A 24,742-nucleotide genomic window follows, 5' to 3' on the forward strand; every position below is an offset into this window, starting at 1 on the left:
GTACAAGTAAAATAAATAAATAGAGTAATAAATATGTACAAACATATATACATATATACAGATGCTGTGGGGAAGGGAAGGAGGTAAGGCGGGGGGATGGAGGGCGGAGGAGGAGGAGAGGAAGGAAGGGGCTCAGTCTGGGAAGGCCTCTTGGAGGAGGTGAGCTCTCAGTAGGGCCTTGAAGGGAGAAAGAGAGCTAGCTTGGCGGAGGGGCAGAGGGAGGGCATTCCAGGCCAGGGGGATGACGTGGGCTGGGGGTCGACGGTGGGACAGGCAAGAACGAGGCACGGTGAGGAGATTAGCGGCAGAGGAAAGGAGGGTGCGTGTTGGGCTGTAGAAGGAGAGAAGGGAGGTGAGGTAGGAGGGGGCGAGGTGATGGACAGCCTTGAAGCCCAGGGTGAGGAGTTTCTGCCTGATGCGTAGGTTGACTGGTAGCCACTGGAGATTTTTGAGGAGGGGAGTAACATGCCCAGAGCGTTTCTGGACAAAGACAATCCAGGCAGCGGCGTGAAGTATGGATTGAAGTGGGGAGAGACAAGAGGATGGGAGATCAGAGAGGAGGCTGATACAGTAGTCCAGACGGGATAGGATGAGAGCTTGAACGAGCAGGGTAGCGATTTGGATGGAGAGGAAAGGGCGGGTCTTGGCAATGTTGCGGAGCTGAGACCGGCAGGTTTTGGTGACGGCTTGGATGTGAGGGGTGAACACAAGAGCAGAGTCGAGGAGGACACCGAGTTTGCGGGCCTGTGAGACGGGAAGGTTGGTAGTGCCATCAACAGTGATGGGAAAGTCAGGGAGAGGGCAGGGTTTGGGAGGGAAGACCAGGTGTTCAGTCTTGGACATGTTTAGTTTTAGGTGGCGGGCAGACATCCAGATGGAGATGTCCCGAAGGCAGGAGGACTTGCGAGCCTGGAGGGAGGGGGAGAGAGCAGGGGCAGAGATGTAGATTTGGGTGTCATCAGTGTAGAGATGATAGTTGAAGCCATGGGAGTGAATGAGGTCACCAAGGGAGTGAGTGTAGATCGAGAACAGAAGGGGACCAAGAACTGAACCTTGAGGAACTCCCACAGTAAGGGGATGGGAGGGGGAGGAGGATGGCTTGTCCAGGGTCGCATGCCAGGCCATTTGTGGAGCTGGGACTAGAAAACCAGTTCTCCAGGCTCCCAACAGGATGCTCTTTCCACTAGGCCCCACTGCTTGCCAGAAGGATCTGTGCCCAATATCACACGCCTGCTACATGCGGAACTAGAATCTAGTAACACACTCCTCTAGTAGTTATCTTAACCATCTGCTTCCCACCCAGCTGAGAGATGAGATGCAGCATGGCCTAGTGGAAAGAGCATGGTTTTAGGAGTCAGAGGACCTGGGTTCTAATCCCAGCTCCACCCCTTACCTGCTGTGCGACCTTGGGCAACAGTTACTTCATTTCTCTGTGCCTTAGTTCGCTCATCTGCAAAATGGGGATTCATTTTGCTTGGCACATTGTAAGCGCTTAACAAATACCAGTATTATTATTAGTAGTAGTATATTCATTCAGTTCTATTTATTGAGCACTTACTGGGTGCATTGCACTCTACTGAGCTCTGGGGAGACGTCAATACAACAATAAACAGACGCATTCTCTGCCCACAACGAGCTTAGAGTATGAGTTCTCCCTTGTACTTAGACTGTGAACCCCATGCAGGATCTGACTATCTTGTATCTACCCCAGCGCTTAGTACAGTGCTTGGAACATAGAAAACATTTAACAAATACCACAGTCATTACCTCTAGACTAACCTTAACCATAGGGTTAGTGGGCAGAGAACGTGTCTACCAACTCTGTTGTATTGTCCTCTACCTAGCACTTCGTACTGGCTCTGCACACAGGAAATGTTCAATAAATGCCACTGATAATATGTGGCATATGGATTCAGCCTTTGAACTGTAACCCTGTTACATTTCTAAACTTCTTCACCTTCAGTTGTGGGTTTGGGTTCTCACTTTGTTATTATCATTTGTGGTCATCTCCCTGAGGTTGTAATAACTCCTTTCGGGAGAGACCATCTTCTGTAAAAGGAGCTCAGTGTGGGTACTGTTTTCTTCAAGACTCTGACAGTGCCAAGGCCACCATGGTATTCAGTCCTCATTGGTGGTGATTTTTTGGGGGTGTGTTTTGAATTTTTTCCAGAGTTTTATTTAAATTTCCAGTGTTTTAAGTTTCTGGTGGTCACTCAGTTCATACCGTTTCAAGGGGTTGGAAAATTGCCCATTGTTTGGTTTGTTCTTGTGGTTCACACTGAAGAGGAAATTTAATCTACTGATGTAGTCTAGAAAATGAAAAAATTGGGTTCTTTCCAAGCTCTCCTTTTTCCTTTCTGGTCTTGGATTATTCATCCATTTCTGGAAATTCCCTCTCTGTTAAGCACTTACCTTAATGTTTAATCCACTCTGAGAAGGATGGAGTGTGTCATAAAGTAATTGGTCCAAAGTCTCCATGAGAACCCCTCTGGCATTGATGGTCCTCCATGCCTCGGTTTCTAGGTTTTAAGGTGGAATCATGCCTCCAGCCTCAGGTGGTTTTAGGAAAGAGAGAATCCTGATTCAAGGTTTGATTTGAGCCCCACATTGAGCTTGTATGGAGAGGGATTTTGTCGGGGACCCTCATCTCTAGATCACTGTTGCTTCCTAATCTAATCCAAAGCAGTGTCATTACAGGGTCAGGTCCTTGATTCAGTCAGCCCAGGACTTTATCTTGGTCAGTGACAACAGGATCCTTGGGAGGATCAGGTGATGCTACCCACTTCTACATCAGTCCTTTTAGTTGGAGTGGATTGTCAGCTCAGTACGGACAGAGAACGTGTCTGCTAATTCTTTTGTATTATACTCTCCCAGGTGCTTAGATCAATTCTGTTGTATTATGCTCTCCCAGGTGCTTAGATCAGTGCTGGGCACATAGCACTTAGTAAATGCCACTGATTAATTTTGACCCCTAATCTTTCCTCCACACCCATAACTTTCCCTCTAGTAAATATCATGGACCACTCTTCCATGAATTTATCGACCCCTTTCTTGAACCTAGCTTTTCCATAAGAAATGTTATTTTACTCTGTGTTTTGGATAGGAAACTAATGGCCTAGTGGACAGAGCACAGGCCTGGGTGTCAGAAGAACCTGGGTTCTAGTCCCAGCTATGCCACTTGTCTGCCGAGTGACTGTCCCAAGGTGACCCTGAGGTACTGGCCATCTCAAGGTCAAATGCTATCTTGTGACCACCTGAGCCAGCAGGCAGAACTCAGAAGTGAGGGTGGGATGCTGCCCCCACAACCAAAACTGCTAGATTGACAGCCCAAGCCGGAATACAGAAGGTGTCCCTCGCCCCCGTGCCAATCAAATTAGGCATAGAAGAGTGGGGGAGGGCAGAGATTGGATAAACTGAGGTCGGAAGCTGGAATGGCGTAGGAGCACAGGTGATAAATACCTGTCACCTCTGACCTTTGGGGGCAGAACACCAAGACACGCAGCAGCAGCAGTGGCGGTCCACATGTCTTTCTCTGCCCAGAAGGCCAGATGCCCGCTCGGCAACCAGAACCAACACACTGAGGCAAGGGCCATGGGACGGGTGAGTGTCTGGTGAGTGGAATCCAGGTGCCCCTCTGCGGATGGGGATTATAAGTGGATTCCTCCCATGTAGGGAGAGCGCATGGTGAGACCTAGCCGCCCACCACGTGCGCGGGCAATGCAATGGATTCGTCCCGGGTGGGAAACTAAGTGGGGGAAGCAGCGTGGCTCAGTGGAAAGAGCCCGGGCTTTGGAGTCAGAGTTCATGGGTTCAAATCCCAGCTCTGCCAATTGTCAGCTGTGTGACTTTGGGCAAGTCACTTCACTTCTCTGTGCCTCAGTTACCTCAACTGTAAAATGGGGATTAAGGTTGCCCCTGTGGGACAACCTGATCACCTTGTAACCTCCCCAGCGCTTAGAACAGTGCTTTGCACATAGTAAGCGCTTAATAAATGCCATCATTATAAGAAAGTGGATTCATCCCAAGTGGGAAGTGCACATGGGTGAGAGCTTGCCGCCTGCCCCACACGCGATTAACGTATGATGGTGTTCCTCCCATTAGGGAAGCTGGAATATTGCTAAGTGATTACATTCCTCCTGAAAGGGAAGCTCAATCCATTGCGCCTAAACAATTAAATAATTCAATTTGCCTCGCAGAATAAATTTTATGTAAAACTCAGGCTTTCTGCCCCCCCCCCCCCCCCCCCCCCCCCCGGCCCTCTTGATTACTGAACGAACCCGTCCCCGGCCAGCGGCTGACAGTGATCTTGGACAAGTCACTGAACTTCGAATTTCTTTGTGCCTCAGTTACCTCATCTGTAAAATGAGGATTAAGACTGTGAGTCTCACATGAGACAGGGATTGTGTCCAACCTGATTACCATGTCTACCCCTGGCACATAGTAAGTGCTTAACAATTGCCATATTAAAGAAAACAAAAACAAACTTAGTTTCACAAGGTGTATCTATTTGGATAGATTCTGACATAATGACTTTATTTAGTCTATTTATTTGTATTAATGTCAGTTTCCCCTTCTAGACTGTGAGCTTGTTGTGGGCAGGATTGTGTCTGTTGTTATATTGTACTCACCCAGGAGCTTAGTACAGTACAGTGCTTTGCACAAAGTAAGCACTCAGTAACTACAATTGAATGAATGAATAAATAAAGGTAGAAGGAATGGTTGTGTGCATACATGTGATGTTGGCATTGTTGGGCAAGGCGTGTGTGCTATTATACATCTTTTTCCTAGTGAAGGACTTATCAGAAACCCTAGCCATGTTAGAAGGAAGCAACATGGCCTAGTGGGAAAAGCACAGGCCATAGAGTCAGAAGACCTGAATTCTAATTACTGCTCAGTCCATTGCCTGCTGTGGGAACTTGGGCAAGTCACATAACTCCTCTTTGCCTCAGTTACCTCATCTCTAAAATGAGGATTAAATACCTGTTCTCCTTTTCAGTTAGACCTTAAGCCCCATTGGGGTTGGGAATTGTGTCTGATATGATTATCTTGTATCTTCTCCAGCACTTACTTAGTGTCTGGCACATGGTAAGCACTTTAACATATTCTGCAAATTATTATTATTATTGTTACAGAACTGAGATTACCGATGCTTGTGGTGGTAAATTCAAAAAGTTGATAACCTGTTGTAGGAAGAAGTGTCTCCTTTGGCTGGATTAAAGTTTGATTTTCCAGCTTCAGTGAGTTCCCCTTCTGGGAATTGGCAATTCTGTGTTTGCTCTGTCCATACCCTTCATGATTTTATAAACCACAGTCCTGTCCCCTCTCCATCCATATCACATCTTTCAATCTGTTCTCATCGTAAAACTTCTCCTCCTCCCAGTTGTGTCTTTGCTCTTTTCTGTACTTTCTCTGGCTCTGTTATGTCCTTCTGAGGATGGACAGCATCCAGTATTCCATGTGCAGGAGTTAATGGTTTTAAACCAGCCACACCAATGGCTTTTCTTTCTTCCCCTTACTCATTTTGTGTTTAGAAACATCCAAACAGTAATTCGCCAGGACTGACTGACAGCTCTGGGAAACAGCCTAGTGTGTTCCCTGAAAGCACCACGCACCTCCATATAGCTCTTGGATTGTAAAGGGGATCAATCAATCAGTCATATTTATTTAGCACTTGCTGTATGCAGAGCTCTGTACTAAGCATTTGGGAGAGAGTAGAATATAACAGAGTCAGTAGACCCATTCCCTGCTCTCAACGAGCTGACAGTCTCTGTCGATCTCCCAAGCACTTAATCCAGTGCTCTACACATAGTAAGCGCTCAGTAAATGCCACTGTTGACTATGAACAGATTCCCGTTTTGGTCATGCCGTTGCTCTTTAATAGGAGTTTGGGGAACATGATTCTATCCAGAACTGTTTCCTAAAAAGTATTTTTCCCTTTAGAAAGATGTTTAAAATGTAAAACCCTGTTGGATTTACATGTTGCCATTTGTGGAAGCACAATGGTCAAGGCCTTGCATTTGCCCCACCCTCCCACCCCTCTTCTTTCTCGACCTTCCCCTCTGAGCTCTGTCAACTCTAGGTCATTGTGACCAGCTCTAGGTCTACTTGATTGCTTGATTACCTCATAGCAAATAACCAAGGACTGCTGAGCCTTGCTGCTCAAGGCAAACACATCACATATCTTCTTCCCTTTGTTGTCAGAGCCCTCTTATCAGAGAGATTAGCAAATCAGTAATAAACTTGTCTCGGACCTACCATTTTGAGTAGAGTCCTTGAGAAGTTTTCTTCCACACATTCATGAAAACTTTTATCCTTTCTGGGGGCTGTGAGCTTGGCAATGTGGCATAGGTGGATAAGGGGCACATGTGTTTGTCACCTGTGGCAATTTGGTGGATAACATTTTGGTGTTTCTGCTTACAGCAAAGAGCTCCGGGGAGAGTGCTGCTGGAGGCAGTCTGCAACCACCTAAACCTTGTAGAAGGTGACTATTTCGGCCTTGAATTTCCAGATCATAAAAAGATAATGGTAAGTGGCCTGGCTTTCAGCCCTTCTCTCTGTCTCCTGGGGGTTCAGGATGTGAGGACTAAACTCCCAAGTGCATGGTACAGTGCTCTGTGCATAGTAAATGCTCAATAAATGGTCTTCTGGGTTGGACTCAGGAGGGGGAATTGAAATGTGTTTTGTGGACCCTGTCCCACTCTGCACTGTCATCCCTTTATAGTTGTGATAGTCATGATAGTAGTAGCAGCAGTTGCAATAAAAGTAGTAGTAGCAGAAGTTGTGATAGTAATAGTAGCGGAAGTTCATTCATTCCCTCCCTCCGCCGCACATCCGCCAAGCTAGCTCTCTTCCTCCCTTCAAGGCCCTACTGAGAGCTCACCTCCTCCAGGAGGCCTTCCCAGACTGAGCCCCCTCCTTCCTCTCCCCCTCCACCCCCTCTCCATGCCCCCCACCTTACCTCCTTCCCTTCCCCACAGCACCTGTGTATATGTATATGTTTTTACGTATTTATTACTCTATTTTACTTGTACATATTCCATTTATTTTATTTTGTTAATATGTTTTGTTTTGTTCTCTGTCTCCCCCTTCTAGATTGTGAGCCCACTGTTGGGTAGGGACCGTCTCTATATGTTGCCAACTTGTACTTCCCAAGTGCTTAGTACAGTGCTCTGCACACAGTAAGCGCTCAATAAATACGATTGAATGAAATTCATTCAGTTGAATTTATTGAGAGCTTACTTTGTGCAAGTTGCAATAGTAGGAGTAGCAGAAGTTGTAGGAATAGTAACAATAGAAGCAGAAGTTATAGTAGCAGCAGTAATAATCAGTAGTATTTATTAAACATTTAGTGTGAGCACTGCACTGTACTAAGCTCCTGAGGGGTATAATACAACAGAATTGGTATATACGTTCCCTGTCAGAAGTAGCACTAATAGTAGTAGTAGTAGTAGTGTTTACTAAATTCCTCTATGTAAAACGCTATGCTTAGTACTGTGAAAGAGTTCTTTGACCTGATTAATCTTCCCCCCAGCATGTTCTCCCAGGAGTTGCATTGGAATTAGAAACTTTCTCCCAGTCCACTAGCGACTGTGAAACTATTTCTGATTTTACAGTACTTCCTGGGGCTATGATCTTCTGGGATTTCTTCGGTTTTATCTATATGAGTTCTCTTTGAAGACGCCAGATATTTTTAGCACAAAATGGTTGCATTTTTAGTCCACTGATATACATCAAGGGGGGCTAAGATCTAGAAAGTTCAAGTTTCTCTGACTTTTAATATTGATCCCTGGCTTTTGGGCCAGAATATTTCACTGCAAGGACTTAATTCAAGTTAAGTGAAAAGTTTCTTTCCCTCCTAATGCATGAGGTTAGATTACCCTACATTTCATTTTGTCCCTTAGATTTAAGGTCCCGATTTCTAGTTTGATCTTCAGGCCTTTTTTTGTCAGTACTTTTAAACACTTTACCATCACAAATAATCTATTTTAAAAATCAGCTCACCTTCCACCAGGGTAATACATCAACATCAAACCAACCTTGTTTTTTGTTCCTGCTTTGCTATTTTTAAGCTTGATTTGTTTTACCTCTGTCCATCTTGGGTGCCGACTCCACGGAGCCAAAGTCAGTCAGTCAATGGCATTTATTGAGCACTTACTGTGTACCGGGTACTATACTAAGCGCTTGGGAGACTATGATGTAACACTAAACGACACATTCCTTCCCCACAATGGGCTTACAGTCTAGAAGAGGCGATCACCCCCCGTGAGGTTGGCACTAAGAGGGCAGAGCTATTAACTCTACTCTCTAGGCTTTTTTGGTGGGGTGGGCAACCATAGCTAATTCATCACACCCTTGGAGTCAGGCAGAGACTGGTGAAGATGCCACTTGCTACCGCCTTTCCTGTCCTCACTGGGCACCAGGATCAGGCATGGGTGGCTCCTCTTGACATTGCCCCAGGGCCCTGTTGGGAGATTCCATCTTCCCATTGGCGTTGTTCCAGGTCAGGCAGCATTGGGGTCTGCCAGGGACCAAGTGGGAGTTGCTGTGTTGGTGGCACGTGCCCTTTGGGACCAGATGGGCACTGGTTTACACTCAGCAGGCAGTGGTAATGGAGCCAGGTTGCATGTGTGGTGGCAGTCTCTCCAGCTGTGGCTGGAATCTACATCTGAGGACAGCATGGTACTCGTGTGACACTGTGGGGTGTGGGTTGTGCTGGTGGCAGCTCCACAATGCTGACCCTCCTCCCATCTCCATTGGGTCCACTGGAGTGAATGGGCAAGTTGGGCAGAGGGTAGGTGGGTGGGCAGCAAGAATGTCAGGGGTCTCTTGTACTCCATCTCCCCTCTCACCTGGCCCCAGTGCCCTGTGGGGAAGGTGATGGAGAGAGAAAAGGAAAGGCAGCATCAATAGTTACCACATGCTTCTTTTCCCTCTCCCTTTCCCTTCCTCCTTCTCCCTAGTCTTTCCCCCTACTCCATTTCCTCTGTCTTATATTCTCAACCCCCTCAAAGATCTGCCGCCATGGCCTTTCTACCAACTGTATGCCACCAAGCTCAGAATAACAACTTGGCAACTTCTTATTTCCCCTTTGCATTTTTCCCTACTCCTTTAACTGCCTAAATGAGCCTTCTTTCTGACACCTTCATCCACTTTTACTGTACCCAATTCTCCATCTTCTTTCAGTTGACTTTGAGCCCCAAAGCAGGGGCCACGGTTCTTATGTTCTATTTTCCTCAGGTCCAAGTACTATATTCTTCACATAGTTGGGGCCCAGTGAAGTACCCAGAACAGTGCTCTGCACATAGTAAGTGAGAAGCAGCATGGCTTAGTGGAGAGAGAGGCCTAGGAGTCAGAGGACCCGAGTTCTGATCCTGCCTCCACCCCTTTTCTGTTGTGTGATCCTGGGCAAATCATGTTACTTCTCTGTGCCTCTGTTACCTCACTGTAAAATAGGCATTAAGACTGAACCCTCTGTGGGACAGGGACTGTGTCCAACCTGATTTTGTTGTATCTAACCCAACACTTAGTACAGTACCTGGCACATAGTAAATGCTTAACTAAAACTATTAACAAAATATGTGCTCCATACTCGGTGCTCCCCCAAGTCTGTAAGCTCACAGTGGAAAGGAAACATTTTGATCAACTCTGTTGTATTTTACTCTCCCAAGCCCTTACTTCAGTTGCTCTACACACAGTAAGTGCTCAGGAAATGGATTGAATAAAACTAATCTATGTCAAAATCCACCTACTTTTTTCAACCTTTTTCTTGTAACTAAGAGAAAGTCAGAGTGGAAAGACCACCCTTTCTTCTTCCTCTCAAATTCACAAAGGGAAAAAGAAGAGTCTCTCATTTTTTGAGAGTACAACAGTGCTCAGTGCTTAGAACAGTGCTTTGCACATAGTAAACGCTTAATAAATACCATTATTATTATAAAAGAAGTCTCTTCAAGCCATCATTCAGTGCCCTGCTGTAGTGTATGCAAGATGTGAGGCAGTGCGCTAAACTGCCCCTTAGCAGTGTGAAAGACTCAGTGCTCCTTCCAAAATGCCAAATATACTACCAGGAAATAATGTCTAGACATCACAAGAAATAATAATAATAATAATAATAATGGCATTTATTAAGCACTTACTATGTGCAAAGCACTGTTCTTAGTGCTGGGGGAATACAAGGTGAACAGGTTGTCCCACATTGGGCTCACAGTCTTAATCCCCATTTTACAGATGAGGTAACTGAGGCACAGAGAAGTTAAGTGACTTGCCCAAGGTCACCCAGCTGACAATTGGCGGAGCCGGGATTTGAACCCATGACCACTGACTCCAAAGCCCGGGCTCTTTCCACTGACCTCACTATGCTGCAAGTTCTTTAAGTAAAAGGAACACCAGCAGCTTAATAAAGTGCCTGGAACATAGTAAGAGCTTAATACATGCCACAGTCGTTATTGTTACTATCATTAACTCTGGACGCAAGGAAATCTCTAGCAGTTTGGCCACCTTAGGAGTTTCAGACCTTCTGCTTTGGTTCTGGTGGGCTTAGGTTGGACCGGGATAGGAAGGGGACAAGGTTGCAGTGTGATGGCTGGGATCACCTGGGAATACTCTGGAAAGGACTGCAGCCTCCCTGGAGCCCATAGAGCTAGAATCCAGGATGTGTCTCACTCTGCAGTGTCCTGCCCATCCCACTTGTTTTCTCCATGCTCTTCCCCACTAAGTGAGGGCCTGGTGTTTGTCCAGTTACGTGATTATAAATACTACTGCCAGCTCAAAAAGGCAACGCTCTGATTTTGAAAGGGAATGGTACTGCTGACCTCTTGAAGATTTTTGAGTAAGTTTCATTACACTTGGAGAAGCAGTGTGGCTCGGGGGAAAGAGCATGGGCTTTGGAGCCAGAGGTATGAGTTCAAGTTCCGGCTCCACCAATTGTCAGCTGTGTGACTGTGGGCAAGTCACTTCACTTCTCCGTGCCTCAGTTACCTCATCTGTAAAATGGGGATTAAGACCGTGAGCCCCCGTGGGACAATCTGATCACCTTGTAACCTCCCCAGTGCTTAGAACAGTGCTTTTTGCACATAGTAAGCGCTTAATAAATGCCATCATTATTAGTATTGCTTCAGGGGTAGAGTATTTGAAATGAATGAGCCAGACGGAGCCAACTGTAACTTGAGTTTGAGAAGTAAAAATATCAAAATGATGGGTAAACGGTTTGTAAAACGTAGGGCCAGGCCAGAAGCTCCAGTGCAGACTAATTTAGCCAGGTTCCGATGGAGGCCATCCGGGCTGTTGTTTTGCAGAATGAGTCTGGTATTGGGTTGTGCAGACGTTCATATGCTCCGCAAAACCATTTAGCCCAGATTGCTGTTCATGCTGGTGATTGCTGCAGAGATGCCAAAGACTAAAAGATACTTTTGTTTAAAAACTGTTGGGCAAAGAGTGCCAAAATATAGCTGCTTTATCCTCAGGAACTTACAGAATAAAAGCAGGAGGAGGAAGAGAGGTGAAAGATAGTACACCATAGAAAGAGGAGGAAGAGAGGTGAAAGATAGTACACCATTTCCCCTTTATGGCTGGATTCAAGGGTTTAGGATAATCCCAGGAAAACTTGGACTGCTTTCTGAATTTTTAGTGGGAGTGACGTGACGTCCATTTTTTTTCCTCCAGGAAATTATGACTTTTTGGCGATGATGTAATTCATCTCTCAGCATCCCTTTCAAATTTGTAGCTGGGTTTTTATATCTGAAATCGTTCCAAGATTGAACACATCTTGTGTGCTGTAGTTGCTTTTGTGGGATTTTTGTGCAGGGTGTGTGCCTTTCTCACAGTCACACACATACACACACACTCAAAACCGTGAGACTGTTCATTGACATTTTCTGAATGTTGAAAAAGGTAAAATACAACCAACAGGAGATTGAAATTCTCAATCCTTTGATTTCATTCTTTTTTTGAGCCTGAACTATTTTCTAATTCTCAGCCTCAGCTAGGTTGGAACCACATTTGCCACCCAATTTTTGGAAAGTGGTTGATGCTGGGAAGCAACTCACTCTGGTTCATTAGGGAGCAGGCGGACTCTTAACTACAAAGGGAAATATTTTGACTTTCAACAACTTAATACAAAATATCATTGAGAAATGTCTGTAATCATTCTTTTGGAATTTATGCCTCATTTTGTTTTGTTTTTAGGTATGGCTGGATCTTTTAAAACCTATTGTGAAACAGATTAGAAGTAAGTACTATTTTACAGTGGTGATAAAACATAAAATTGGGAGATTTTACAATTAAACATGTTTTTATTTGAGGCATGGTGTGTAGGAGGGAGCATTTTCTTTCTGCTGGGCTTTCCCTCCAATCAGTCCCACACTTAAAAGAGAAGGCTTTTAAGCTAAGATTCAGAAGTTAAATGGGAAGAATTGCTCAGAAACAAGTGCTTGTTGCACATGGGGCCAGTTCTTTCGGCTTTTGATATGCAGGCTACCAGTTCTCATTTTTGGTGGAGTGTCTGGAGTGGTCTGGAGTGGTTTTCCAGGGAAACAGCCTGGCCTAGTGGATAGTGCCTGAGAGTCAGAGGGACCTGGGCTCTAATCCCACTCCATCACTTGTCTGCTGTACGACCTTAACGTCTCGGCGCTTGTTACCTCATCTTTCTAAAATAGGGATTAAGAGTGTGAGCCCCATCTGGGCCAGGGTTGGACTGTGTCCAGCCTGTTTAACTTGTATCTACCTCAGAGTTTAGAACAGTGCTTGGCACATAGTAAGCGCTTAACAAGTACCATAATTATTATTCCTCTGAAGAGTTTTGGATTGAGATTTCATTCTAGCTAGGGCATATGTGGAAACAGTCATTAGATTTTAAAGAACTCTTTTAAAGAACTCTAGTAGGAAAACTGGCAGTTTGAAACTGATCGGTTCATTCCCCTCCAAAATGTAGACTGCTTGGAAATGAAGTGAATTGAGAAATTTGAGAAAATCAAAAGAATCTCTCCTCCATTTAGGTGTTGCCCTTCTTTATGGTATGATAGCTTTGTACCTTCCTTAGGAAGAAGTTGGACTGAATATTAGTAGTCACATGTAACAGAGATAAACTTTGTTATGGGCATTTCATATTGATTTTCTTTTAAATGTCTCTTTTTTCTATTTTTTAAAAACCACCTCAGTGCCCTACATAATGCTAATGGTTCTTTTTGGCACTTTAAAAAGCTTATTGATTTCTTGAAGACACCAAAGAACCATTCAGAAAGAATGAGGAGAGGTTTTTTTTGTTTTTGTTTTTGTTTGTTTTGTTTTTTGGGGGGAATACTCATCTCCAAACCAAACTTTTGGCAACTCCCAGTGACCTGAGAGAATGACTATCCCTGTCAAAGTTTTCAGAGTATGAATTACTCATAGTTGGGTGTGATCAACCAATGGCAGGCAAAGGGTTTTCAGGAGTTATTGAATAATGTTCATTATTTCATGTTTACCATTGAACTTTCCCTCTTTTTCAGTAGATTCTGAAATTCATAAATTGTGATTTATTTTCTACTTCTTTCTTTAGGACCAAAGCATGTAGTTGTTAAATTTGTGGTGAAATTCTTCCCCCCTGACCATGCTCAACTTCAAGAAGAATTGACAAGGTGAGTTATACCCTCATCCGTACCTGGTGAAGGTAGCAGTAGAGGTAACATTAGATGTGACATGAGATTCCATTTATCTTGTATGTTCTGCTTCTTTCTCTAAACTTCTAAACTTCATCTAAACTTCGATGAAGCAACATAGTATAGTGGAAAGAGGAGGGGCCTGAAAGTCAAGACACCTGAGCTCTAATTCGCATGGGTGTTGTGGGGAGTAAATAAAGCTAATTTAGGTGCTTTGGCAATAAAATCACCAAATAGAAACTCATCCCTCTAGACTTGAAGGTCATTATGGGCAAGGAATGTGCCTGCTAATGCTGTTGTGTTTTACTCGCCCAAGCTCTGCACATAGTCTTCTCTTCTTGAATGCTGTCGAGTTGTTTCCGATTCACAGCAACTTTGCGGTTCTTTTTGCATAGTTTTCTTGGTAAAACTACAGAAGCAGTTTACCATTGCTTCCTTCCACACATTAAAAAGTCAGTTCTCTGCAGTTGTCTTTGATCTACATTTTGATCACTTGATCATCCACCTTTGACTCTTCCCCATGGCATTGATGCCCAGCAAAGGTCAGTCAGCTTTGTCTGATGCTTTGGCCTAGATCTTTCCATTATGGGTAACCATGATGAGTTAGTAGCACTCAATAACTACGTTTGATTGATTAAGATTCCTGCCTCTCTTGGGCCTTGCTTCTCTTACCCTCTGCCTTCCAGGGGCTGTTTGTGAGTGGTGACCACCTTGTCATTTGGATGAAGCGCAGCTGATTTAAACTCATTTAGGTTAAGAATGGGGTCATTCCTGATCCTGAATAAGAGTGTTCTAGGATTGTGTTTAGGGGACTTATTCTTGGACTACCTGGTTGAGCTGGTAGTCAACTGTTGTGGGTTGATCAACAGAAATAAATGAGGGTAATTCTTCTGTTTTATGTTCTGGTGCTGGGGGCTGCTGCCCACATTATTCTACTATTACCTCCTGCTGAGCTGGTGAGGTTGAAAAAGGTTATTTTTCAAATGCACTATTAAAAATCTGTTTTTCACAGGAACTCTTAATTCTCCTCCTGAATAAAGTTATTGTCTGTGGTGGGGTTCTGTTGTATAATTTTACCCTGTGCTGGATTCTTGATATATTAAATCCCAGGCTATCATCAAACCAAATGGGCTGGATTATTGTGCCAGGTTCTCTGTCAGTGCTGATAAACACCTGTATTTCTGCACTCTGAGCTGGAGGTATTACTTGACATTCTTCAGGATTTCAGTAGAGTAATTTCTTTAACTTTCCCATGAGAAAAAATAATTTCTCAATGACATGAGACATTCCAACTGATCTGGAATTTCTACTGTACTAAAATTCGCTGACATTTTCGAACTGGACAATGTGCTGAGGCCAGTGACATCTGGCAAGACTCCTCGGATCTGTATCTTGAAGCGACCCAGAGTCTGGGTTATCACACTGCCACAATACAGATAAAGTAAAGTGAGAAATGACGTGGTACAGTGTCACTGATGTGTGTTCTGGATGTGTTGACTTCCAGGGAGAGAAGAATCAATCAGTGGCATTTATTGAGAGCTTCCTGTGTGCAGAGCACTGCACTAAGCACTTGAGAGAGTACAGTATAACAGAGTTGATAGACACTGTTCCCTGCCCACATTGAGCTTACAGTCTAGAGGGGGAGATAGATATTAATGTAAATAATTCACTAATATGTGAATGAAGGGTGCAAATCCAAGTTCAAAGATGACACAGAAGGGAGTGGGAGAAGAGAAAATGAGGACTTAATCTGGGAAGGCCCCTTGAAAAATAATAATAATCATCATGGTATTTGTTAACACTTACTATATGCCAAGCACTGTACTAAGCACCAGGGTAGATACAAGGAGGAAGAACAGGTATTGAATCTCCATTTTTGCGAATGAGGGAACTGAGGCACAGGGAAGTGAAGTGACTTGCCCAAGGTAGTTGAAAGAGGCCAGATTAAAACCCAGGCTCTTCTGAGTCCCAGGTCCATGCCCTCTCCACTGCTTCTCTTGTAGGAGATGTGCTTTTAATGAGAGAACTTTAAAAGAAGAAGACTAGACTGGATGTAAATAGCACTGTAGTTGAACCTCTGAGCCTCCAGGGTAACTTACTGCTACACATCTATGACGCTTCATTCTGAAGCTGCACTTTTCTGCTAAAGAACCATTAATATTCTCTCTGCATGTACTCTGTACAAAGCAACTGTACTAAATGCTTGGGAAAGACCAATGAAAGCCAAAGACGAAGTCCCTCCCGTCAAAGAGCTGAGGGGAGCATTGCTTTATTGTTTATTACAGTGCATGCTAAGTGGAAATTAATTTTGCTCACTTCATTGCTCTTATAACTGAAAGGAAGGGAAGGGAAATGTGAAAACTCATAAAATTAAATTAGAATGCCATCTGAGATTTCAAAAAGAAAGTTTTCCTGATAGGGCCTCTGTAGGGCTTTTTTGTGTGGGTTTTTTTCCTGATTTGCCAGCTTTGGCACACTCTGTTGCAGACCCATCTCCCCCTTTTCTCCTTTGATCTTGGGGATGAAGGAAATCTTCCATGACAGCAAATTCCATGAACTCCAAGCTGGGAAGAAGGATGATAGTAATAATAGTGTGTATTAAGTGATGGGAAAGAATACATGGATGAGAATTGGCTATGGTCCCTGACTCTCAAGGGGCTCACAGTCTAAGAACAAAGGAGGGGAGTGACAGAAACATAAGGAATTGTTTCAGTAGAAAAACATCATGAAAAGACAGGAATAGTAACAGAATGCTGGCTAAAGGAGAATTTCTATGTTATTCAGTGCCATGACAGAGCTGGTCAGAGTCCAGGTAGTAAAAACAGCCATAAGTCACCCCAACCCCAATGCTTTAAAAGTGCCACTTCATCCTCACCTTGTAGCTGGGGGGGGGGGGGGGGGGGGGGCGGGGGGGGGGGGGACAGGGGCAAGAAGGAAGGAAGGGAATGAGAGGGAGGGGAAGAGAGAGAGAGAGAGAGAATGGCACACACACTAGAGCACAAAATGGGTCCTGATGTCAGGGGGAATGGCAGCTTTGGAAATTCTGTGGGAGCTTATCTGCTTGAATTACCTAATGCTCTTTGCCCTCTACTGAGGTTATTTCTTCAGACCTACAGGGAGATGCAGTAATTTAATCCCGTAACAGCATGAAGAGGGGAGAGTGGTCGGGGGACTAATGGGGCCCCCAGATGGAGCAAAATAAAATCAAAGTTTAAAAAGAAGAGACGTTGAGGTTTCTCTTCAGTGTGACCATCATGCACTCTCCTCACCTGGACTGCTATGGAGGAAAATCCTGTCTGGCTGCACAAGCCATATGTAGATGCCTATAGCTCTTAATGAAATGTGCTCCTTTTCCAAAGATGACATTACTGGCAGAGGGGTCCTGTTTGTGTGGGTGATTGTGGCTGAAAAGGCCAATAGGTGGCCAGCATTATCTTATGGTAATAATTAAGCAGTTACTGTATGCCAAGCACTGTACTGAGTGCTGGAGTAGATACAAGATATGCAGGAGACTGCCCTTATCCCAAATAGGGCTCGTGGTTTAAACAGAAGGGAGAATGGGTATTGAATCCCCGTTTTACAGATGAGGGAATTGAAGCACAGAAAAGTTAAGTGACTTGCCTAAGGTCTCGTAACAGGTAAGTGGCAGAGCCACTGCCACTCCCTCCCAGGCTCTTGCCTGTTCTTACCACTAGATCTCATTGCCTCTTGTTCTTCGTTGCATTAAATGTGACTGTTCTTTTAGTTTCCTATTTGCTAATACAAGGGTAAAATTCAGTAGGCATGGCCCTCTGACAAATCTGAGTATGATGAGTTAGGCATTTTTAGGGCATCCTTTCTAGCCTTTTCCCCATTTGGGGTGATCAGTCACCAAAAGCTGCTGCGGTAACCCACATTTTTCTATTTACATCTACTTTTTACTTCATTATTGACCATGTCACTCCCTATTACGAAGAAAAGCATTGGGGTCTTCTTCTATTTACCAAAGGGATGTAGCAACGTGGACTATTAGTTGAACCTGTGTATATCCTCAATCCCATTTGCCCAGTAGATGACTGGAGAAGGGGTTTTATTCAGGCTAACTTCTCACTCCTTTCTCTTCCCCTTCCCTCCACTCTCTTTCCATCCCCTTTCCCCCTCCTTTCCATTCCTTTCTTAAGTGACTTGCCCAAAGACCCTCAGCAGACATGTGGCAGAGTTGGGATTAGAACCCAGGTCCTCTGACTCCCGGGCCTGGGCTCTTTCCAGTAGGCCATGCTGCCTCTCTCATTTTCATCCTTTCCCGCTCCCTCCCTCCCTCCCCCCACCCAGCTTTTTAAATTCACTGTCCATGCTGGCGGCTGCCAGTACTGGGATCACATGAATTGACTGGAGTTACTCCCGGCCCATAAATCTCAGCATTTTGTCAAAACTGCAGTGGCAGAAATGTTACCAAGTGTTTCACGAATATGTGTTCACCTTAAAGACCTACATCGCCGCATGAACTGTAAACAGAGAGCAGCCAAGGGGACTGAACTGCCCAAAATACAAAATCCTTTAAGGGCTCATGATTTTGAGACACATTTGTGGAAGGCCACAGAAGTTTTTAAAAGAAGCATGTGTTTCATCTCGTTTTCAGGCATCTTTTTCCCCGAATATTACTAGATAAGTGGAACAAGAAGAGTAAGGAAGTCTTGAATGATGGCCAGCACCCCCTGGGAATGTACAGATTCTTAAAATCTTATGCCACCTCAGAGCCTAAGAAATTACTGTACTGGATGGCCTCCAAAGATCATAAACAGCCTTTGAGGAGCCCTCGCTCTAAGTCAGACAGAGCAGTCTTATGCTACTTTTTTTAAAATTAACCTTATAGAATAAACTCTTGGATTAGTGAAAGGCATTTGGACACATTCCCACTAAATCAAGAAGCTAATATTAACCCCTTGTTTCACTTGAAAGAATTGACTAATGAAGTTCTGATCTCTAGGCATCAAGAAATGAATACCCATACTTTAAAATGAGCTATCCCTCGCCAATCGAGGAATCAATCTACTATAGATAGCTGAGAATTACTAAAAATCCTCCTTTTCCGCCAAATACTCCAAGTTGCAGTTTTGTATGGTTGCTGAACATTGCTGGCCAAAGGTGGAGACCCTGATGAGGCAAGGAGAAGGTAGAAGTAGTGAGGTGAGGTGGAGTTTTTGAGGGGAGGCAGAGAGGATACCAGGTTGGTGGAAGAAAATGAAAAGACTGGGGAAACAGAGTGATGGAATTTGAAGTCAGGGAGAAGGGCCACCTGCTCCTCCCTTCCACGTCCCTTGTCATTCATTCATTCAATTGTATTTATTGAGCGCTTACTGTGTGCAGAGCACTGTAACTTTCTCCCCTTTCTCAGACTTTCTGACTCCTCAAATGTGTGGAGTCACGCTCTGCCCACCTTCTGCAGGAGGCCCGGATGGAACCCAGCACGGTTGGAGGGTTGTGTTTTTCAATTCCCCGTTAGGCTGTACTTTGCAACTGTTCTGTCAATAGAGGACCTTCTCTGGACACCCAGGAAGGAGGGGCATCCTGGACTGCGATTGCCAGCCTCCTTCCGCAATTCTTGAAGCAACAGCCCCGTTGACAGCCCCTCCGACAGCCTCTACCATGTCGGGGAAAGCGGCTGGGGCCAGAGCTATTACAGGTGCAGTGTTGGGAAAAGCAGCTGGGACCAGAGCGATTACAGTTGTCGTGAAGGGTAATGGCTACAGGCTCCCTGACATGGCCTGCCCATGGAAAGCAGCCCTTCTGGAGGGGTGAGGAAATGGGAGCGGAGAAACAGAGTGGCCTAGTGGAAAGAGCACGGGCCTGGGAGTAAGAGGACCTGGGTTCTAATCCCAGCTCCGCCACTACTCTGATAGGTGACTTTGGGCAAGTCACTTCACTTCTCTGAGCCTCAGTTCTCCTGTTCTCCCTCCTACTTAGACTGTGAGCCCCACGGAGATTGTGTCCAACCTAATTCACTTGTATCTATCCCAACGCTTAGAACAGTGTTCAACACAGAGGAAGCACTTAACAAATACCATAAAAAAGGGACATGCTCTACCCCCTTTCCATACTAACCAGCCCCAACCATCAGCATCAGGCACTTCTAATCAATCACCCTCTGTATGCATGATATCTCCCCGTCAGTAACAGAGCTAGCAATAACCTAGGTAGCAGCACAATCATCTCTCCTCCAGGGGAGGAGAGACACAAGTTAGTTTTCAATTGAAAAATGTTTGTCATGTTTGCCGGTTTAATCACTGGGCTGCCATGACTTTTGTGAGGTCAGTCAATTATATTTATTGAACTCTTACTCTGTGCAGAACACTGTACTAAGTGCTTGGGAGAGTACACTACAACAGAATAAATAGGTTCCCTGGCCATATTTCTTGGTGCCTCAGTTACCTCATCTGTAAAATGGGGATTAAGGCTGTGAGCCCCATGTGGGACAACCTGATAACCTTGTATCTACCCCAGCGCTTAGAACAGTGCTTGGCACATAGTAAATGCTTAACAAATGCCATCATCATCATTATTATTATTATATAGAGAGCTTACAGACTAGAGGGAGACTGTAAGTCTAGAGGTCTAAGGGTAAAGATGGAAAGCAAGCATTAGTTAATCATATTTTAGTTTTTGGTTTTAATATAGAGTGACGCTCAATCCGTACTTAAACAGTCTGAATGATTTCTTAGTTTACTTTGTGTTCTCTTTTAATTTTTACATTCCACCCTGCCTAGAGTGATTTCTGTAAGGATGTCTCATGCTTCTGATGTATTTTCCCAAGTGCTTAATAATAATAACAATGATAATAGTGCCTGCTATGTGCAAACATTGTACTACTAACTGGGAGAGAAACAAGATAATCAAGTCTGATACACAGTCCCTGTCCCACATGAGGCTTACAGTCTAAGTAGGAGGGAAAGTGGATTTTCAATCCCCATTTTACAGAAAAGGAAACCAGGGGACAGAGAAATTAAATGATTTGCCCAAGGTCACACATCAGGCAAGTTGCAGAGGTGGGATTAATCAATTTGTCATTCAGTGGTATTTGTTGAACACTTACTGTGTGCAGGGCACTGTACTAAACACTTGGGAGAGAACAATACAACACAATTGCCAGACTCAAGGAGCTTACCATCTACAGGGGAAGATGACATGAATATAAAATATTAGACTCCAGATCCTCTGCCCCCCAGGCCTGTACACTTTCCTCTGTACTTTCATTATATCCGGAGGGCACTGAAAATGTCATCTCTATTATTACTAGTGTTTTGAGAATTGTCTTTTTGTGCGGCCATCAATGTGTCTTTTTGTTTGCAGGTACCTATTTGCGTTGCAGGTGAAGCAGGACCTGGCTCAAGGCAGGCTAACATGCAACGAAACTAGCGCTGCCCTCTTGATCTCACACATAGTACAGTGTAAGTTTGTTTTTTAATGAACCAGCCTACACACCTTGTCAAAATTATTTACGGTAGCCATCACCAATGCCAAGGGTGAACCCCAAGATTTTAAATTGAGCAGTATAATCTTATGGTTACTTGAAAGATTTTCCCCCATAAAATGTTAAGGTATATTTTGGAGTTGGCTTTCAGGAAGCTGCATTGGACTATCTAGTCTGTATCTGAAAACAGTTTAAATGGAAAAAGGCAAATACCTTGGATTCTTTGAGTTCTTGTTTTATTATTAATATTCTTTTTATCATGTTAAAAGCCAAGTCGGTTTCAGAGTGTATTCTGTACTGTTCAAAGTAGAGTTCAGCAATATGCTCAGATTGTCAGACTGAATCTTAACAATACTTGGAACACTTTTGTCGGTCTAGAAACATGGAAAATGAGAATGCAGATCATTCAGAGAACACTCCCCAATAACCAGTCTGAACTATTTACTATCCAACTGAAATCATAGTCCAAACGGCACTCTGCTGACCAGATTGTTTTTCTCAATTCCCTAACCTAACAAATTTTGGTATGTCAAGCCATTTTAGGTTACTGAAGATATGATGACTTCTACTCCCATCCTTGTGAAAAATAGTGGTTTCTTTTCTGTATCTGTTGTTTCTTCAATTCATGACATTCGACTCATACGTCATATATTTATATGGATGTATATATTTCTTCTGGGATATAGCACTATATCCTACCTGATCTGGAAAGGGAAAGGCCCATATATCCCAAGAACGGAAATCTCCTGGCAGGCCAGCCCAGAAACATTTTGCAGCCGTGAGTTCTCAAGTATGCCCAGAAGGAATAGTCTAAATTGATGAACTGATGAGACCACACTTATGAGAAGCAGCGTGGCTCAGTGGAAAGAGCCCGGGCTTTGGAGTCAGAGGTCATGGGTTCAAATCCCGGCTCCGCCACTTGTCAGCTGTGTGACTTTGGGCAAGTTACTTCACTTCTCTGTGCCTCAGTTCCCTCATCTGTAAAATGGGGATTAAGTCTGTGAGCCCCACGTGGGACAACCTAATCACTTTGTATCCTCCCCAGCTCTTAGAACAGTGCTTTGCACATAGTAAGTGCTTAATAAATGCCATCATTATTATTATTACACCCCTTTGGAAATCCGTGGGGGGAGTTGACATAACGCCATCCTTCGTTTCAGAGATGCTGCTGCCGGTAAGATGCAGTCTGTGTGTGGCACTGTGGCTGAGAAGACTGATGGACATGTGGTGTGTGACACACCCACTCACATTGTTTGCAGTTATCAAACAGTAATTGCCAAAAGCATAGCAGAGAAGCATTAACACCCAATTGATGGAGTGCCAACTCAGTATGACAGTTTTTTGTTTCCTTTATTTTCTATCCAATAGCTGAAATTGGGGATTATGATGAAACTGTGGACCGGGAACACTTAGCAAAGAATAAGTACATACCTCAGCAAGAAGCAATAGAAGACAAAATCGTGGAATTTCACCGTAACCATATGTAAGTCCTGCATTTTTGTGGTTTTTTTGACTGTATCCTTTTTTTTTTTAAACATGAAATCATGAACTAATCAGCACTTAGAGAGCTCATCTAGTTCTTCCCTATTCTCCAGACCTGACTATATCTAAACTACCCTGGGCAGTCAGCTGTCTCTCCAATTTTTAAAGGAAGGTCTGAAATCTCACATGTCCCAGTATTGGCTGTTAAGTACTTCTTCCTTCTAAATTATTGAATGACATGTTACCTAAGTTTAGCCTTGCTTCCTCTGATGTGCACCTCCAGCGGGTTTTTTTTTAATTTTTTTTTAATGGTGTTAAGCGCTTACTCTGTGCCAGGCACTGTACTAAGCACTGGAGTAGATACAATCTAATCGGGTTGGGCACAGTTGATATTTATATGGTCTGTCTCCCCTTTAGTCTGTAAGCTGGTTGTGGGCAGGGAATGTGTCGGTTATATTGTACTCTTCCGAGCACTTAGTAAAGTACTCTGTACACAGTAAGTGCTCAATAAAAACTATTGAAAAAAATGGGACTCCCAGTCTTGCTCCCCATTTTACAGATGAGATAATTGAGACACAGAGAAGTCAAGTGACTTGCTCAGGGTCACACAACAGACAAATGGCGAAGGTCGAATGAGAGACCAGGTCCTCTGATTCCCAAGCTCATGCTTTTTCCACTAACATTTCAAGTAGGAGCATGTTCTGAGTCAACAAAGGATCCCCGAGGCCAGGACTCTTTCGCCCTTGGAAATGAAACACATAAAGTTCATTGCAGGCTAAGGTTGTTTAAGAGCTTCTGGAGGTTGAGGTTGTTATGATAGGATTCCAATATTTTTCTAGTCCCTGAGTTTGTTTTTCCCTTTTTAGTGCTTTTTTTTTTTTCCAAGAAGCACTGGTTACATTAGAGTAAGGGGTTGGAACTTGGACAATAACCTCCTGAAGTTCCTAAGTCATCTGTAAAATAGGAATTAAGACTGTGAGTCCCATGTGGGACAGGGACTGGATCCAACCTGATGAGTTTGTATCTATCCCAGTGCTTAGTACATAGCACATAGCAAGCTCTTAACAAATACCATTAAAAAAAAGTTGGAAGGGATACATCAGCAAACGGGAGGCAAAACTGTTGGAGAATTTGAAGGAGACAGTTTCTGAAAATTAAATTTGTCTGTATTGGATCGCTTTTACATCTAATTCATTTTTTAAAAAATTATTTTTCCCCTCTCAATTTGCAGTTCACTTGGGTTACTCACCATATTAATTTTCCTTTGAATTGGATCCTCTACCAAACACACACTCTCTGTCACATGATCCTCTTGCTTTTCAAGGATTTTTATTTGAGGGTGATGTGGCAAATTCACTGAACCACGCATTGTTTACTCCTCTGTTGGTACAAATTATACAGAAAGGTCACAGGATACCCGGCTGGCAACATGAATACTCCACCATCAGAGCAGCTAGGTGCAAACAATTTTTGTTTATTCACATACAGACATTTTCCATTTGGAGGTTAGGTTTTTTTCAATGTGTGGTATTTTATCAGTAGGACGTCTGACTTTTTCCCTTGGCATGTGTTTATTGAGGTGATAGGAACTCTGACAAATAAGCTTTAGTAACTGAGGAATAGTTAATTTGATTCAATTCCTTTTTTTCCCCACAAAAGGTGTTGCCTTAATTGTTTTTGTTGCATGCAAGCTCAGTTCTATTGCAAATAACTGAATCTTGTTTGAACTCAATAATATTTTGTTCTATATGACCTCCCCCACACCCCAAAAGGAAGCCCTGTTTGATTCCAAATGCTATCTGAGTTTGCAGGAGACATTTGAGGTTTTTAATTACCTGAATCAATGGATCATTTGTTTCCTTTGCTAGACTTTGGGTTACAGTGAACAGGGTACCTATCGTGTGATCAGCTGGGCCCAGTTTGTGATGAAATGCCTTTTTGTGCCCCCTAAAAGCCACTTAATCCCAAGTTAATAGACATGGGGAATTCATATCTGCTAACCTTTCTTTTTAATTTTTGTTTCCTAAGTGGGCAAACGCCAGCAGAATCCGATTTCCAGCTTCTAGAGATTGCCCGTCGGCTGGAGATGTATGGAATCCGGTTGCACCCAGCAAAGGACAGAGAAGGTACTAAGATCAACCTGGCAGTTGCCAACACGGGAATTCTAGTATTTCAGGTGAGA

At 43.8% G+C, this 24,742-nt stretch overlaps 1 protein-coding gene across 2 annotated transcripts in view; it reads left to right on the top strand.

The window, feature by feature from the left end:
* FARP1 (FERM, ARH/RhoGEF and pleckstrin domain protein 1) overlaps window positions 1–24,742 on the top strand; it is a 254,847-nt gene that overhangs the window by 163,207 nt on the left and 66,898 nt on the right. For both annotated transcript variants that reach the window (XM_038758862.1, XM_038758863.1), the window contains exons 3-8: window positions 6,421–6,525; window positions 12,181–12,223; window positions 13,532–13,610; window positions 20,958–21,055; window positions 22,447–22,561; window positions 24,589–24,736. In XM_038758862.1, the coding sequence (XP_038614790.1) occupies window positions 6,421–6,525; window positions 12,181–12,223; window positions 13,532–13,610; window positions 20,958–21,055; window positions 22,447–22,561; window positions 24,589–24,736 (588 nt within the window). The remainder of the gene's footprint in view (window positions 1–6,420; window positions 6,526–12,180; window positions 12,224–13,531; window positions 13,611–20,957; window positions 21,056–22,446; window positions 22,562–24,588; window positions 24,737–24,742) is intronic.

This window comes from Tachyglossus aculeatus, chromosome 17 (genome assembly GCF_015852505.1).
Source record: "Tachyglossus aculeatus isolate mTacAcu1 chromosome 17, mTacAcu1.pri, whole genome shotgun sequence".
Classification (NCBI taxonomy): domain Eukaryota; kingdom Metazoa; phylum Chordata; class Mammalia; order Monotremata; family Tachyglossidae; genus Tachyglossus; species Tachyglossus aculeatus.